Source organism: Dermacentor silvarum, chromosome 10, assembly GCF_013339745.2.
Source record: "Dermacentor silvarum isolate Dsil-2018 chromosome 10, BIME_Dsil_1.4, whole genome shotgun sequence".
NCBI classification, from domain to species: Eukaryota; Metazoa; Arthropoda; class Arachnida; order Ixodida; family Ixodidae; genus Dermacentor; species Dermacentor silvarum.
This window is the reverse complement of record NC_051163.1, coordinates 61889313-61906480: the sequence shown is the minus strand read 5'-3', so window position 1 is coordinate 61906480 and position 17168 is coordinate 61889313. Positions and strand designations below refer to the sequence as shown.

Sequence of the window (17168 nt, the reverse complement as noted above, 5' to 3'; positions counted from 1 at the left end):
TCCTGGAAACACAGTTATTCAACTCCATTGAAAAGGAAAAGTTGTAAATTTCGGTCTAACTGGAAATCGAACACGGCCCACCGGGGTTCGATTCCCACCCAGACCAAAATTTAACAAACCAATGCTTACACATATTCCCACACGTAAACAGTTTTAAGTGTCTCTGCGGAATTTTTTTCAAGTATTACGAGAAATGAGTCCCTCCGGTCTTCTGAATGTAACATGCGAACACAACTCCGTTCTATACTAAAAAAAAAAAAAAAAAAAAAAAAAAAAAAAAAAAAACGCATATCCACGCGGTGAATGAGTGGGCGAAGCTCCGGAGGGAATCATCGGTAAACCGTGAATCTTCCGTGTAATTCGCCCAGTCTCGCCGCACGATTGACTTCCACCAATGACACGCGCCATGTGTGACGTCATTGCTATTTTATAACAGCGCCCTTCATTATAATTGCACCATCTCCCGCTTAAGGGGACGCTAGCACAAACGCGTTAGAAACGTGCAGTGCTCTCTAGTAAGGGGGAGAGGCCACAGCGTCTTACGCAGCCGTTTACACATGCCGGAACGTGCACCGCGTTTGCCGACGCCATCACATGACTGCTGAGAGAGTATAACCCCCGTATTCATAAACGCTCCTCGACTAGAACTTGACTTGCCACCGCCTTCAACGCGTTTCGAACGCGCTGCCCAAGGCGGTGGCAAGTCAAGTTCAAGTCGAGGAGCATTTATGAATACGGGGGTAAGGCGGAGAGGCCACAGCGTCTTACACAAGCTTCTTACACGGGCCGTAACGCGCTAGCACAAACGCGTTAGAAACGCGCAGTCTTTCGTTAATGTTGGGTATTTATTGGCATCGTGGTGCGTGTGTCTATGTGCGCTTCGTGGCGTAGTGGTTAGCGCCGCGCGTTCGGAAGCGAGGGGTCCCTGGTTCGATTCCGCGCTACGGACACAACTTTCGGAATTTTTTTTCATAAAAATTGTCGCAGTTTCACCTGAAAGGCGAAGCATCAATTGCGATAGCAAATTTGTAGAGAGCTATACGGAGTAACGATAGTAGCTTTATCAGGTGTATAACCTTGGACATGCAGCAGCACCGGCAACACGCAGAACTGTTGTCGACGCCGTCGGCGTTTTGCCCGCGTTCGCACAAAATGCGTACGGCGTTGGTGACTGTTGCTGGAGCCTCTGATATAAATAGGCACTTGATGCCGCAGCTGAACGTCGCCTCCCTTCCCTCATCCCCCCCCCCCTTCCCCGCCACGGCCTTTCGCGCGTCGGAAGAAGGCGCGTTTGTTCTACATATATGGTGATTGTAAAGGAGGAAAGATACTCCTACTTCTGCAGCCCTTAAGAGAGCACGGCGCGGAACGCGCGTTTTTTCTTCGCCGTGCGTTCACTCCCCGTGAAAGCGTGCGTCCCTCGCGCCCTTTCACTCGCACATACAGCGTTCGGCGCGCGGCGACGATTTCATCTCCACTGACGTCATATGGAACCTCACGGCAACGGCGACGGCGACGACGACGACGGCGACGCCGACGGTATAAATCTGCTTTGGAGTGTCCATATAATTGCTATCGCAATAAAAGTAGACGTGGCTACCTACTACGACGACGACTACTACTACTACATACTACAGAGGAGGGACAGACCCACACCCTACGGAGCTTCGCCCCTAAAAAATTTGGAGAATTTGACCTGCGATGAGCAAAGTGGCGGATGCGTAGGGCAAGAGCGCTGGAGCCACAACATTTAGCAATGTCATGTTTAGTGAACATTCAAAACTCCCAGAAGCGAAAATCAGTATAAAGCCACATTCTCATTTGTAAACGATAAAACAAAAAATAAACACAACTTTCTGCATGTTTCAAGTCCTTTTCAAGAACGAGTTTTGTCAAATGGCTATAAGGCCAAGCCGATTTTTATAGGTGGTAGCTAACTTTGGCGCCTCGTTTGAAGCACTTCTGTTGTTCGTTTCGGAATGAAATTAGGAGGGTATATTCTTTGGTAAATGAATTATTTATTGTAACAAAATTGGGAAAAGCACCTTTTTTTAAGATCGTTACGTAACGTCCCTCATTAAGCACAATGTGTGATGCTGTAATGTGGCACACTTGTTTCCTTCAGCGAACGCAACACTGTACGTGCACCTGTTGGTATGCTGTTCTCCTGTTCGATTGCACTCATGGTCTCAGGCAATTCAAAGCAGTTCATCATTTATGAACTCCTCAGTTATTCGGGTGTTGTGAACGATCATATAACCATGTTTCAATATATACATTTGAAGAAATCTACGAAAAAACACAACCTATTCATTTGCGACGTTTCGGCCGGGGACGTCATAATATATATGTATATATATAAAGATCGGTCCACCGAACGAAACTGGTCTGTAAATAAGCCTAAGATAACCAAACACAAAGTTGTGTTCTCATCTTATATATGACTCAAATATTGCTACCAAGTGGAGGAGCCTGTGCAAACTTTATCTGATGTTACTTCAGATGGAACTGAAAAAAAATTCGATATTCGGGGGCCATTTATCTCAAATATTTTTATACGATTCGATTCGAAAATTTCACTACACGAACACGAGTGTTTTTTATTGGTAAATCATTAACCAGCGTTGAGCAGACGCTACCGACTTCGTTTGCTAAACCAAACACCCAATATTTATTTTAGGGGGAAAGACACTGATCATGGAGACAGCAGTTAGGTAATCGTTGGTGGGTGGCCTCTGAAGTTAAATCATGTGTTCAGTTTTCAATGGCTTTATAGATACGCGCGAACACGGTGAAAATACTGCTATAACCATCTTTGCCGAGATTTGTTCACCAACTGCATTTCTGCGCACCTCACTTTACCAATCCACTTGCGCAACATTACCGTGAATGTTATCACGTAGTCACGGCGACGAACAAAAAAAAGAACATTAGGAATCTAGTTCATCACTGGGCGAACCTATGCCCAGAAAGGCACGGAACACTTAAGTCACTACGATAGCGACGAGCCCGATCTTCGGTAGTTGAATCGAATCCCACGGGTCGAATTTGTCCGATTATTTATACATGTCTAACCATACACACCAAGTCAATCACTGGTGCTTGCCCCCTTAGTGAATGAACAACACTCTTGTGATGCGCGGTTATTCTGATAAGGAAAGATAGGTCGAAAATTGAAAGAATGAAATAAGTATATTTTTAAACAATAAAGGAAGTAAAGCAGGGAAGCATTCGCTCGGTCGCGCTGATCTGCGCATGCGCCGTTGCACCCACGACAAGATGGCGGTGGCTACTACGTGAACGCACCTCGAATGTCCTCATAATTATCGTAAAAAAAAAAGCTGATGTAGACATAAATGTCTTAGGTGTTTTGTTCTTCGTTTAATTCAAAGTGAAGTCGAAGACATTGGGTAAACAGCATTCCTCTCTCTGTCGTGGATATCCTCTCGCAGGAATGTGCTCTGGTACAACGGTCAAATCCAGCACACGGCGCCCCTGGTGGTGACGCTTTACAACACGGCGCGTCTCCGCAACGTTACCAACGACGCCGCGGCCGACTTCACCTTCGAGTTGACGGCGCGGGGCTCCGAGGAGCTCCACGCCGCAGCGGGGAGCGGATCCGGCGTCCTCGAGGAGGACATCCGCAGCCAGAACACCTACCGCACCATCCTGCCCAAGGTGCTGCGTTCTATCTTCTTCCCGCTCGTCACCAGCCTCATGTGCAGCAACTTCGTCATCTTCCCGACCGCCGAGAGGGCACTCAAGGCGAGTGGTCCCACATGCGGTATATACAGTTGTCCATCTGTGTTCCGCGATGCACGGAATTAGACTCTTTTGCGAAGCGCGTCGACACGAAAGCTTTGGGACTTTTCTGTGGAGAGAACGACTCAAGACACTCACTACACTGTAAAACGTGCCGCAGTAAATGATAGGAAATATCTTGGCAGACCTATTTCCAAGCATTTAGCCGTCAGAATAACGGCGGGCTATAATTTTTGTAAGGCGTAAACAACGACGTATACTGCACACGGCAGCCAGTCGAGTCGCCTTACTGTCACGAGCAGTTTCATAATTTTTTTTTTTCGTGTGATATTCGCGGCTCTCTCCTTATCGCCTTGCTGAGGGCGATAAAAACGCCTTGTCAGAATGGCGCCGATGGCCTGACAAGCATACAAACATGATCGTTAAAGTGACGGCTGGTTTTTACAGTGTCACTTGAAGCCTTTGGTTACTCACAATGTAACATAATCCTCGTTTACCAAAGCAACAAAAAAACTGTTCATTAGACCAGAGCAGATGTTGATACATTCCATGGTAGCGTGAACAGCTAGTACGAGAACTTAAAGGTGAAGTCGCAGCCGGTCTTTTCATGTTTGTGCCCTTTTCTGTCTTACAAGCTCACCGCACGTAAAAAGTTTTCGGTGCTGCAGGAGCAGCAGTTGGTGAATCGAGATCAAGTTCGTAATATTATTTAGTGTCCATTAAACGTGCGGCGGATTCGAAGACGAGCGTGCACCCGATACGCATGCAGCGGTGTTATACAGTGGAGATTTCTGTCCTTTTATGTCAAATTAGTCTGTCAACGACTCGAACCAAATCGGTCACATTGCAAATTTTCTGCGACCAACTCGGTCCCGCGATCTCTACAACTCACCAGTAATATGAATGCCGGCTTCGACAAACCCCCGACCATTTGCCACCGTCGTAAGCTGCTGCGCTGCCTCCGAGGCTGGTTCGCGAGAAAGCGTATACGTTTGTTCTTTGCGCGGCACCTCTTTCGGCAGGTGAAGCACCTGCACATGATCGCCGGCATGGGCCCCGTGCTCTACTGGCTCACAAACTTCGCCTTCGACTTCATGTTCTACATGGGCACGGCGTTGATCGTGCTGCTTCCGCTGCCGCTCGTCCCTCACACGCCGCTAACCTCCGAAGACTTCCGTGAGTGTCCTGCACAGGTCTCTTCACGGCGCCGTCTCCCCTATACCGTTCAAGTTTGCCTATGACCGACTTCGCAACGTTATGGCGCGAACGTACACGAAATAGGCCGCATATATGTGCATGCCCCAGATGGTCCAAAGTCCCCCACTACGGCGTGCCTCATAATCAAATCGTGGTTTTGGCACGTAAAACCCCATAATTTAATATGTGCATGAAAATGCATGTTAATATGCAGAAGAGAAAGGGTAATGGGCAATCGCCTGCCAAAGGAACTAGAATTAATGATTGCCAGTCAGCCTCCTGTGCAGGAGTAAATTTGTCTAGGGCAATTACTCCCAGGTGATCCTGATCATGAGAAGGCCTATTGCAGAAGAATAAAAATGGGTTCGAGTGCATGCGGCAGGCATTACCAAATCCTGTCTTGTAGCTTACCACTGTGGTTGAAAACAGAAGTGCACAATCATTACATTCCACTGGTGCTAACATAAAGATAAGGGCTTAACAGAGAACTTCTATACTAGTAAAAGACCGCGCAAAGAGCTATGACATCAAAAATGTTAAGGGGAACGTTAAGGGACGTGAAACTAGCAGTGAGCATCAGATAGCAAACGGGGACAGCCGATATTCCAGTTGACATCGCGAGAAAAAAAAAAGGAGCTGGGCAGACTATACAATGCGCAGTGGAGATAACCGGTGGACCATTACAGTTACAGAATGGGTGGCAAGGGAAGTAAGTGCAGTCTAGGACGGAGGAACATTAGGTGGGGTGACGAAAAATGTGGAAATTTGCAGGCGCAAGTTGGAATGAGCTAGCGCAAGACACTTGGAGATAGCTTAGAGAGGGCTTCGTGCTGTAGTGGGAACATAAATAGGCTCATGATGGTGACAACGACCATGATGATCATGATGATGTGCATGAAAAAGTGAAGGTGCTACGTGCAGGCGAACTGCCCCTGGAGACTGGATTGTTTCAATCGGACAGAGATGAGTTACTCACGCACTGCTGACCCAAGCTTTCCAGTTTAGATAATTTTAGTAATCGGCCGCGTAACATTAGTACCCTGACAAGACCATCTCTTCAATTCAGTTTTATTCAATATCATGTCACACGGTGCCAGGGGCACAGACAACCAAAAAACGCCAAGCGGCTTGACGGGCATATGTGCTCCCTACACGAGGAATTATGAAACGGGAACAGCACACTAGCTGTGGTAGCACAGCGGATCAATGATTTCCTGGTTCGCATAGCTATCTGCATATATGTGTCCCAGAATATTCTGAATTTCTCGAGCCAAAGGTTTCTTTTTCTAATATTACGTATATCCTGGCATAAACATATTTCTAACATCACATCATCTGCTAATAAAACACTAGGTTTTTTAAAGCGTAATCTCCGTCAGGCCTCTCAAAACGTAAAACTGCTTGGCTACAAATCAATTGTTCGAACTAGAATATGCATCTGCCATCTGGAGCCCGCACCAAACATATTTTATCAACTCACTTGAATCTGTTCAGAACCGCGCTACTAGGTTCATTCACTCACAATATTCAAATGACTGCAGTATTTCTGCACTTAAAACACAATCCCGATTAACACTACTATCTAATCGCTGACGCATCGCTAGTCTTGAGCTCTATCACAAGTTCTTTTTCAGTGTCCTTCATCATGCGCCATACATCATTCCTGCGGCGCGCATCTCTCATCGCACCAGTCATCCGCAGCAAGTCGCACGCCCGCGTGCCCGAACCACTCATTTTTCCGTCTCGTTCATTCCTCGAACAGCTAAAGACTGGAACGGCCTTTCTGCTGACATTGTTAACAGCACTTGCCCGTCTTTGTTCCAACAGCGTGTGATTGATCATTTTGCATATAACTACTGATGTGTACAAAATGTGGAACTTCTGTTAAACCCACCCGTTATGTAATACCCCCTCCGGGGGTCTTTAAGGACAATAAACTGAACTGAACTGAAGTGATACTGCGGTGCCAGGGCCTGTATTTTATAACGACGCGTTATGCTTTATTGTATACTAGTGTTATCATCCACCGCTCACGGCCGGCTGATCCCGTTGATAACGTGAGCGGACCGTCGCTCTGGCCACTGACCAAGCGCGAAAAGCGCGAAAAGGCATTAGCATCGAAAAGGCATCGCTACAAAATACCGGCCCAGGTCTCTCCCGATGTAACAATTTTTAAAAAATGTTCCCATCAGCACGCATTCCTCTGAAAACCTGATTACAGAAATCCTGCAGCCTGTTGCGTCACAATGTTTGAAGCGTTCGTCGTCCTGACCTTAATGCCAGCCAAACGTTTTGACCATGTTTTGTCGGTCAAGAGCATTGCCCTATGTGTTGTGCGAGAAAGCTTTTTCACAATAAAGTCTGCCCTAAATCGCGACGTACCTTGTTTTCACTCGCAGAGCTGATCTTCGTGCTCAATCTGCTTCACGGCTACGCTGCTCTCCCGGCAATCTACATCTGCTCCTTCCTGTTCGACAGCCCCATCATAGCATACTCGGCTCTCGTCATCATCACGTTCATCATCTGTGAGTAAACTCACCGCCCATCAAAACCGGAGACAACGCGATATATAGGCCCTTTAAATGGATCGGCAAGAGTGTCGGCATGTTTACTATATCATAAGAAGCCGACAAACAAAGACACCAAGTACAACATAGGTGAAATTACTTGTACTTACTAGGTGCATTAAAGAAATCGAAAATTCTGGGGTATTTATTCAATTGGTAAGAGTGCATCGCACGCGTAAAGCAAGGACCTGGGAGTGTTCCACACCTGCGGTAAGTTTTTTTTTTTTAACAGCGAAGCTATTTTAAGCGACGGCTGGCTTAAATTTATGGTAACGTAAGGAAACTAGTCGAAACAGCGAAGATTCACATGCCTAGACCAGTGTTTGTCAAACTTTTCCATTACGAGGCTGCTTTTATTAGTTTCAAACCTACCATGAAACCCCCCTCCCCATTTTTATAAGCCTTCCGAATTCTTTTTTTTTTCAGTGATGCAAGATACACTTACATGTTAATTTATTTAAAACACATTAACCAAAGCAGATAGAACTACCGAAAATACTTGTTAATATTTTAACGAGGATTTATTTAATGATGTGTTTTAATATGATGGGTGTACTGGCTTTCTTGATACAATCATATCCGCTGAACTCCAAATTTACGGTGTCGACGAGACAAAACTTGTTGGGAGGCTGTGTTCGTTAAGGTTTCTTTGTGGTGACCGAAGGTTGAGATCGCCGTTTGCCTTTGCAGTTTCACCGTTCATTTTGCGCCCAACACTAATATTATACTCTGCAAATAAACATTTAAGGGGCAATATACATGGGCAATATACATGGGCAATATACATGGGCAATATATATGGGCAATATATGGGCACGACACTGAACATTCATCTCTGTTTCGGCAAGCAGAATGCAAATATAGTTCGACCCTCCCTGAACCCCAAAAATGCTCAAAATTCATTTGGGGGTCAGGACCCTCAGTTTGAAAAGCACGGTCCTAGCCTCAAGATTTCAAAAAAAAGTTTTACTCTTATGGTGTGACACGGATGGCGCACTCATATAAAAATCTGACATGTGCTGCATGTGGAATCCTTCAGCAACTTCTCTCATGAACTTTATCCCTGCTATTCAATAACACCCTGGTATCACTGTAAGCGCGTATTTGCGTCCTGTCTTTGTCGTTGCCCGATGTTCTTGCGCCATAGAAAACAACTCGCCTAGAGTCCCTACCTTCACTCTCTCTCTTACACACACGCACGCACGCACGCACAAACACCCGCGCACGCGCCCAATCTGTACTTAAGCTCGGTGTTAAACAAACCGCAATATTGACGTTATAAGATTATAAGGAAAACGAATGAGTGATCACGCCAACTGAAACAACGGAAACAAGCCGATACGAATTTATCGGAATCCAATTCGCGCAGCCTCGGGAGGTTCTTTGGCCGCGGTGTTCATGGAGCACTACGGCGAGGATCTGCACAACGCTGTGCTGACCACGATCATCGAGGTGACGCTACAGGTGCTGAGGCTGCTGCCTTCACAGTCCTACTCTCGCGGCATGACCAAGATCCTCCAGCTGGCCAGAGAGAACGCGCTGTGCCGCAGGGGAGGACTGCAGCTCGAAAGCCGCTGTCACACCAAGCAGGCACAAGGCCGACTGTCCCTGCTGCAGTGCTGCTTGCGTGAGTTCTCTCGTACGCTTTTGAGACCCGGAAATGGAAAATGCGTCCAACTATATTCGTTGGACGACGGTTTCTTGGATGCTACGGTTAAGTGCCAGCAGATTTTACCGCAGGGAAGTCATCTATCAGCAAGTATTTGGACCTGGGAGTTCGACGTTGCGAGTGTATACGGTCAAAGTCTCATTGTGTCACGCTTCAACGGGAGCTCTTGAAGTGTCGAGCGTGAGCATGTTCGACGATGCCTGTCGGAAAACCAAGCAGATCAACACTGGTGTACGCGGGCATTCTTCCAAGCATTAAAGCGTTTGAAACGTATTATCTCGTAGAATGCACAGATTAGCGCAGAATTCCATTGTTACGTCAAAAAATAACCCGGTCGATGTCTAACATGTTCGACAGTAACGTGCAGAAAGCCAAAAGTTCAGAAGAAAAACGAAACGCCTGTATTCACAACGTCTCGGCAGACAAGTAACCATGAAATAAATGTTAAAAATTGGCAACCAAAGTTGACTGCAAGAGGTTAAACACAAAGTAAGGCGTACACTAACGTCATATAAAGGGATCATCCTCCAGTAGTTTGGGCTCATTTAAAAACTGCGCACAGCCGAAAGTACCATGACCACAGATGGAGGCATGGATACACAGAAGCCACTTTCATGGAATGTGATGTGAATCGTTTTCAATCGGCGATCGATACAAAAAAGACGCATTTGGTCACGGCCGTAACTACAAGCAGACACCAGCTCAACTAGTCGTTCCGCTTCATTATCACCACCAAGTAACGCATACTGTGTCAAAGCAGTTGTCCATCCCGCTTAAAACAAGTCATGAAGCGTAGCTGAATTGAAACTGTCGAAACAAAATGTTTGCGTTTGAGGACATAGCCCAAAATTGCGCTTTCTACAACCTGAATAACAGATTCTCTTTACTATTAAATGCAACAAATTTATTGTGCAATGAAAGGGCCGCTATCAATGCTGTATCTCACTTGTATTTGCATGGGGAAATATGGCGTGACTTCGAGCGAGGCTGCCCCTTAAAGACAATGAGGCAAACAGCGCAAACAACGACACTGTAGGTGGCGTCCAAATCCAGCTCAGAGCGACCGCTTGGTTGGGGTAACCATGGGGTCTCAAACGTGCTCTTGGGACCAACGACAACCCAGTAGTGCAGACAATCGCAAGAGCATTTATTGCACCTTTCACACACCAATGTCAGCTAGCCGAATTGCTATCAATAGAACATGCCAATGGGCGAGGACTAATCGAGGAAGTCTGACTCACCGTGACAGAATATCGAGCGAATATGTTCGCCCCCCATGCTGGACACCAACGTTCAATCGTACTCGTGTATAGCCACGCGAACGGTGGCGCGCTCGAACGATCAAGTTCGTACACCCCGGTGCCCGCTCCGAAGGCTCGCGAGACCATCCCGCAGAGAGTACCAACAGGGGCGCGACCAGTCGGCACTATTGTGACTCGGGATCCGGGACGAGAGACTGAGTCTTGAAGCAGGCGAAGATGAGACGAAAGCTTTATACAATATGTACAAATATGTACAGATATAGCAGGAATAGCAGGTAATAGCTGCCATTAGCTGGGGATAGCTGGTCAAAGCAGTCAGAGCTGGTAAGAGCGCACCAGACCGACGGGGCGGCCGGTGGCGACTCTCTCTTAACAATGGGCCGGTTCCTCCTTAAATCCCCTTGGCGGCGGCTCCTCGTCGACAGGAGGAAGAGGGGACGGTTGCTGACGTCACTCGCGTCGCATTGTGTCGTCGCGTCCCCCTGGCGACTCGTCGACAGGACCCCGAGGTGGCGATGATGGCCGGGGCTGCTTGCACGTCGGCAGGACACAGACGGGGCAGTTGCCGAGGTCCCCCCGCGCCGTATTGTGTCGCCGCCTCCCGTCGGCGACTAGTCGGCAGGACCCAGAGGGACGGGTGGCGATGATGGCAGGTGCTATGGCACAACAGCACCCCCGCCGCCAGACAATGCATCCAGAGGTCGAGCTGTCCGACGCAGCTCGGAAGAATGGATGCGCCGGTTGGGCGACGTCTAGGATGGTCTGGAGGTATCGGCTCTGCCGCTTTTGACGCCGGTGGTCTTTTCTGCTGCTCGGTCCTGATAATGTCCACTGGAACGACCAAGAATCAACAACGCCAAACCACTCCGGCCAAAGCAAGCACCCTCCGAATGCTCTCCAAACCGCCAGACCAAAATCATCGAACAAAGCATTTTTCGAGATCTGGCTACGCTAAACAAAACAAAACAAAACAACAACAACAAAAAATCCCGAACAACACGAGGCACGTATCGGAGAGTGAAATTCGAAATACGGACCCCCCTTTTTTTTTTCTTTAATCGTCAATGCGTGAGGGTTTATCAAATCAGAATTGCGTCGCAAGCGATTCTCAACTGTAATGCGGGCGGGTTGGCAAAGATCAAGGCTGCCGAAGATGACTTAATTTTGCCCCCGAAAGCCGTGGCGCAAAGGCTAAGCGTAGCTTATCTATGTGCTCGGGCGCCACTTCGCAAAATACGGAACGAAATCCGATAACCACAAGAGCCAACCGAAAAAGCCCGCCGCTTTGTGCTGTCTAAATGCACTCGACAAAACGAGCGCCACATTCTTACAGCACAGAAGCGGTCCTAACAAAACAAACAAAAAAGATACTAAAACTCACACTAATGACACGAAAGCAAAGGTGAATCAAAATTATACACTGACACTTACACTTATAACTAACGCGTACAATACAAAACAAGTCATAATCTAAATCAAGCATTTAGGCTTTGTCTAGCCTAGGTAAACGTAAAAACAACAAAACGTGAAAACACTGACGCTTTCTCTACTTGAGCGTTCAGCAATCATGTCTCAGTAAACTAATGATGAACAAATTAAAAAACGTCGGTGTCTCGCGAAAAGAAAGGACCAAAGACTTTAAAATTGCGCTCTTGGCCTATCCACCCTTTCCTACGCTCAACACGCGACTCAACTTTATCGCAAGAAAACACAGAACAAAATGATCACTAAATGTACAATTAACAGAATGGGCTTTCAAACTACCATGGCACGTTCACAATCACTTGGTGCTCACAACCACACCCTTTGAGACGCGCTCGAGCCGGTCGACCATTCTCGGGTCTACGAGTTGTCCACTCGCGACACCAGAACAAAGCGGATTTGCACGAAGTACCTATAGTAGCCGTGACATTCACACTACTGCCTCCAAACAGTCGGGGAGCGGCGCATCCACGGGCCCGCGGGCGCGCTGTCCCTTTGTCCGCTAGACAGTCGCCTTTCTTTCTCCCACGAAGGGGGCGACCATTGCAGCAGACTATCGAGCATACCTGATGCTTCGCTACGTTACTCTGCTTACAATTCATTGATATCGCTGAGAACCGGCGGAATTTGCGGCGTCTAAATTTCCGCGATATCCTTTCTTTACAGACGCGCGTCACGCCTGTTATAGACCTCAGCAGTCTCCTAAGCCTCGGGCTCACCCTACTGCGCTTTTTCCCAACGTGTTGGCGGTTGGCGCGCTTGACCCGGCTCGTATCGCCGCCCGAGTCCGACTTTCTCGGCTTGCGCCTTCGTCGTTTGCCCTCGGCGCGGCTCACAGGGCTCGCGGTCTCGGCACGCGTACTCGTAGGTACGCTGCCTTCTTGTCGCAACGACGTGGCTCCGGACGGCAAAACCAAGCTAGGCTCGTGGTCGTCGCTAGATGTATGTACCTCTGATAAGACATGACTGCATCCGACGCCATCTGAGCTAGCCGGCTCGCCCTGCGGTCTCTCATCGACAGGCTTCGCCTTGTCGCTACTATCTAAATCAAAAGAGCCACTGTCGGCCACTTTTCCCAAAGCGGCCTCTCTAGACGGCGAAACAACATCGTGTTCGTGCCTGTCACCTAGCGTGTGCGCCAATGGCACCACATCGTCTCCTGGGCTAGTAAGCATTTCACTAGGCGGTCTGTCTTCGACAAGCTCGGTCTTGTCGCTACCGCCTTGGCCTTCGCAGTCGGCCTGACTTATAGCTTCAAAATGCCTCAACAGAGCCATCTTTGCCTCATCGTAGTCCCGCCTCTCCTCATCAAGCAGGCGTTCCAGAACACACGAGAGTCTACGAGGAAGCAACAGGATCAACCGCTCGGACCAGAGGTCCCGGTTGACACCTTCTTTCTCGCAAACTTTTTCAAAGTCCGCAAGAAAAGTAACAATGCTATCGCCCGCCTTGAAACTACAAAGATGGTATCGCGCTGTGCGCCATATCCATGTTTGATTCTGTCGACGGCTCTCTCGTCTTGCCCTTTCCTCGGGACTTACGTGCTCTTTCGCTTCAAGCTCGCGCCTCTCACGTCGCTCGCGTTCTTTTGCCTCGAGCCTTCGCTCCACAATCATTTCCCAAGCCTCTTCGGCTTCCTCGGTCGTCACGTCCTCTGCTCGCATCACGTCGAGAATCGCTTTTCTTGCCTTTTCGGAGCCAGCGGAAATGCCCAACTCCTCGCAAATTTGAATGAGGTCCTGAACTTGGAATTCCTCCATCGCGATCTCGTTCCTCGTGTTGCTTGCCCACTAAATTTACCTTACTTTAAACTAAAATCCACTGTTTAAAGAAGGTAGATGCATAAATCATAGTCTACCAAGAAACAAAACACTCTCCTAACATCTGCCTGTGCTAGAGAGGTCTGGCGACCTGAGAAGCAAACATGGGGCACTCACCCAGCCAAAGTGGTTGACGCTGGTCGATCTGGTAGCTGCCATCGAGCGGTGTAGCAGTCGTCTTCGGGCCTCGTATCTCGCAGCTTGCCATCCGCTGTTCAGATACTGGTTCGCCAATCCCATAGCTGCCATCCACTATTGTGACTCGGGGTCCGGGACGAGAGACTGAGTCTTGAAGCAGGCGAAGAGGAGACGAAAGCTTTATACAATATGTACAAATATGTACAGATATAGCAGGAATAGCAGGTAATAGCTGGTAATAGCTGGGGATAGCTGGTCAAAGCAGTCAGAGCTGGTAAGAGCGCACCAGACCGACGGGGCGGCCGGTGGCGACTCTCTCTTTAACAATGGGCCGGTTCCTCCTTAAATCCCCTTGGCGGCGGCTCCTCGTCGACAGGAGGAAGAGGGGACGGTTGCTGACGTCACTCGCGTCGCATTGTGTCGTCGCGTCCCCCTGGCGACTCGTCGACAGGACCCCGAGGTGGCGATGATGGCCGGGGCTGCTTGCACGTCGGCAGGACACAGACGGGGCAGTTGCCGAGGTCCCCCCGCGCCGTATTGTGTCGCCGCCTCCCGTCGGCGACTAGTCGGCAGGACCCAGAGGGACGGGTGGCGATGATGGCAGGTGCTATGGCACAACAGCACACACTGCCGACCCCAAGCGAAGGAGCAGGCGGCTACTCCCTTTCGTGCCCGAGTAACCCCGCCGTTAGGTGGCGTTAGGAGCGCGACACTCGCGCCATCTCTCCTACTATTCTGCAACTACTGGCTGAATGCGGAGGTTACGACTGCGGGAGCCCGAAGCACGTCATAATACGCCGGGTTTTCGACATCACCAATTTGCAAGGTCACGCAGCAGTGTGAAAGCCACAAGCGCAAAGTTTAGCCAAATCCATCTGCTATCCATCACTCCCATGCTGGCTGAATTAGCGCCAGATTTTCATCTAGTAACACATTCATGTATATATTTTAGGTGCACAACGGCGAACCAAGGTGACAAACATTATTTCGGAGCCTTCCACTACGTCATCCCCCGTAACCCATTGTGCAGTTTCTGGACTTAAGCTCCACAATTTCTTTAATTTTAATGCGAAGCAATGCTTTCAAGGACGCTCGGTCCTTATTGGTGCGGCAAGGCGTCAGTGTATGCGCGACTGAGGCGCCACCGCGCGGCGTGCGCTGCAGACCTCGACGCGCCGAACCCGTCCGAGTACGTCATCAACCCGCTGGACGTGAGCCCGTACTCGGCCTTCTACGAGTTCCTCACGCTCTCCATCGAGGGAGTGGTGCTGTTCGTGCTCCTGCTGTGCATCGAGGTGTGGCTCCCGTCGTTGGAGAAGTCGTTTACCTCGCTCGACCCTAACGTCTACCGGGAGGGATACGCGGTGGCCAAACCCTCCCACGCCGTAGGGAAGTCCCTTGCTGGCACGAAGAAGGTGAGCAGTATCGCTTCTGGCCTGATGCTGCCGCTTGCAGAGCTCATCAATCACTCCGCCAACTTTAAAATTACAATTTGCGTTTTCATCAACAATTGGCGAACAATGGAGCCTCATTTTTTTAGCATTTAACCTGGTGGAGCCTGGGGGAGGTAAAGGGAAGTAAGAAAACGCGGAGAGGATATCGAGATAGAAAATAAATATCCGCATATATATTTACAATGTAGCGACTGGTTGAGGGAGCACACACAGTTCGCTTGTAAAGTCACTTCCTTGTTAAGGGAACTGTGCAAACTCCCTGACCTGGAAGCTGCATTCGAGTAGGAGCTCCTAGCTGAGGCGCCGGCATTTGAGGGTGACCCCGTGTCTAACATTCCTCGACTTTACACTGTACCCGAGTGTCAAGAAGTCGAGATCCACGCTCCTCCTGGCCTGATGTTGCCTGTAATAAACAGGCCACTCTCCCCATTACTAAATGCAGATTTCTCGCGGAACCATATTTTTATATTTTGGGGGTCGGCGTTGCGGCATTTCCCAGGCAGAAAAAAGAACAAGGCCAGAACGTAGCATTGCTAGCTCTGTAAGTATGCGATACCTACTTAGATTATGATAAGTGTAACGCCTTGGCAGGCGGCTGCACGCGCGTGCATCATTAACGGCCTTGCGCACACTCATTTATGAGAGCGATGCTTCTATGCCTCGCCATCTCTCACAAATACACCTCGCGTTTTCTGTTAGGGTGCCTCCAAAGTGTGTTAAGTCCGCCTATGAAGCTATACAGAAATGGCGTGTCCCATTGCGGGACCGAACCACTGTCTTCCAGCACAGTAGCCCAATGTTTTAACCGCGACCGCACGCAGGCTTCTATCGTGCCAAAGTCGCTCTTTGAATCGTCTCGAGCGTCACGTGCCAGTTTCTCGCATTCTCCTCACGTGACAGCTTGCGCTTTGAGACGCTGTGTTTCACTGCACTGTATTCGGCAGAAGCCCACGTTTTTAACTCGAGAGCATTGAGGGCATCGTGCCGCAGAAAATCAGGCGCCGGCGTCGTTGGCGGAAACAATGATGCCGAACCACATCATCCCGCGAACCAGCCTGACCGAGCAGGTCCTTCGCGTGGCGCAAAGGCGTTGGTGAACAAAAATGTAATTTCTCAAAGTAAAATCCGTCAAAAAAAATTGTAAAGTACGACTTAACCACAACCTACATACGTAATAGCATCGGATGGTAATTTGAATATGCGAGAAAAACGCCTGATAAGCAGCCACGGATCTTGGAGTGCTATCGCGTTCCACTCCTAAAGGCGAAGCTTTAGCGTCCTCCAATTTGTCCTTTTTTTCGGCCAGACGATATATCAAAGTGGGTGAAATCCTCCTATCGCATTGAAACATTCTAAGCGATAACTTAGCACGATGCGCGTTCCACAGATCCGGTTAGCGTTGTTAAAGATTGCGCACTGTGCTTTTTGGTTTGTGCGAGAAGCCCGAGGACACGGACGTGATGATTGAGAACCAGATGATCGTGGGGCTGGTGAACAACCAGATGGCGTCATCCGCATCGCGGCCTCTCTTGGTTGTGAATCGCCTCTTCAAGTCCTACGGCTACGTCGAGAGCAATCCCGTGTTGCAGGCAAGTTGCTATCGTGCACGCTGGCATTGTTGAGCTGTGCCGCTGTCAAGGCCTAGATATGCGTACTCTTGCGCCGATTCTATATACCCGGCGTAAACTGGGCAGCCAACGACAAAAGCAAAAAAAAAAGCTAATTTCTGCGAATAGGTCAAGAAGGCGTCAGTGAGGGAGGCCAAACTGATGAATGGATTTACAACTACGGAACTCTGCAATATAGCAATTCTGTAC

The 17168-nt window shown here is 48.9% G+C and overlaps 1 protein-coding gene across 1 annotated transcript; it reads left to right on the top strand.

Annotated features, from left to right (window-relative positions):
• Positions 1-8901: 8901 nt before the first annotated feature.
• On the top strand, positions 8902-17017 carry LOC125940886 (uncharacterized). Its single transcript, XM_049657536.1, has 3 exons — positions 8902-9153; positions 15062-15312; positions 16794-17017. Exons 1-3 carry the CDS (start codon positions 8925-8927, stop codon positions 16971-16973), a joined length of 660 nt encoding a protein of 219 aa, XP_049513493.1. The 5' UTR covers positions 8902-8924; the 3' UTR covers positions 16974-17017.
• The last annotated feature ends 151 nt before the right edge of the window (positions 17018-17168 follow it).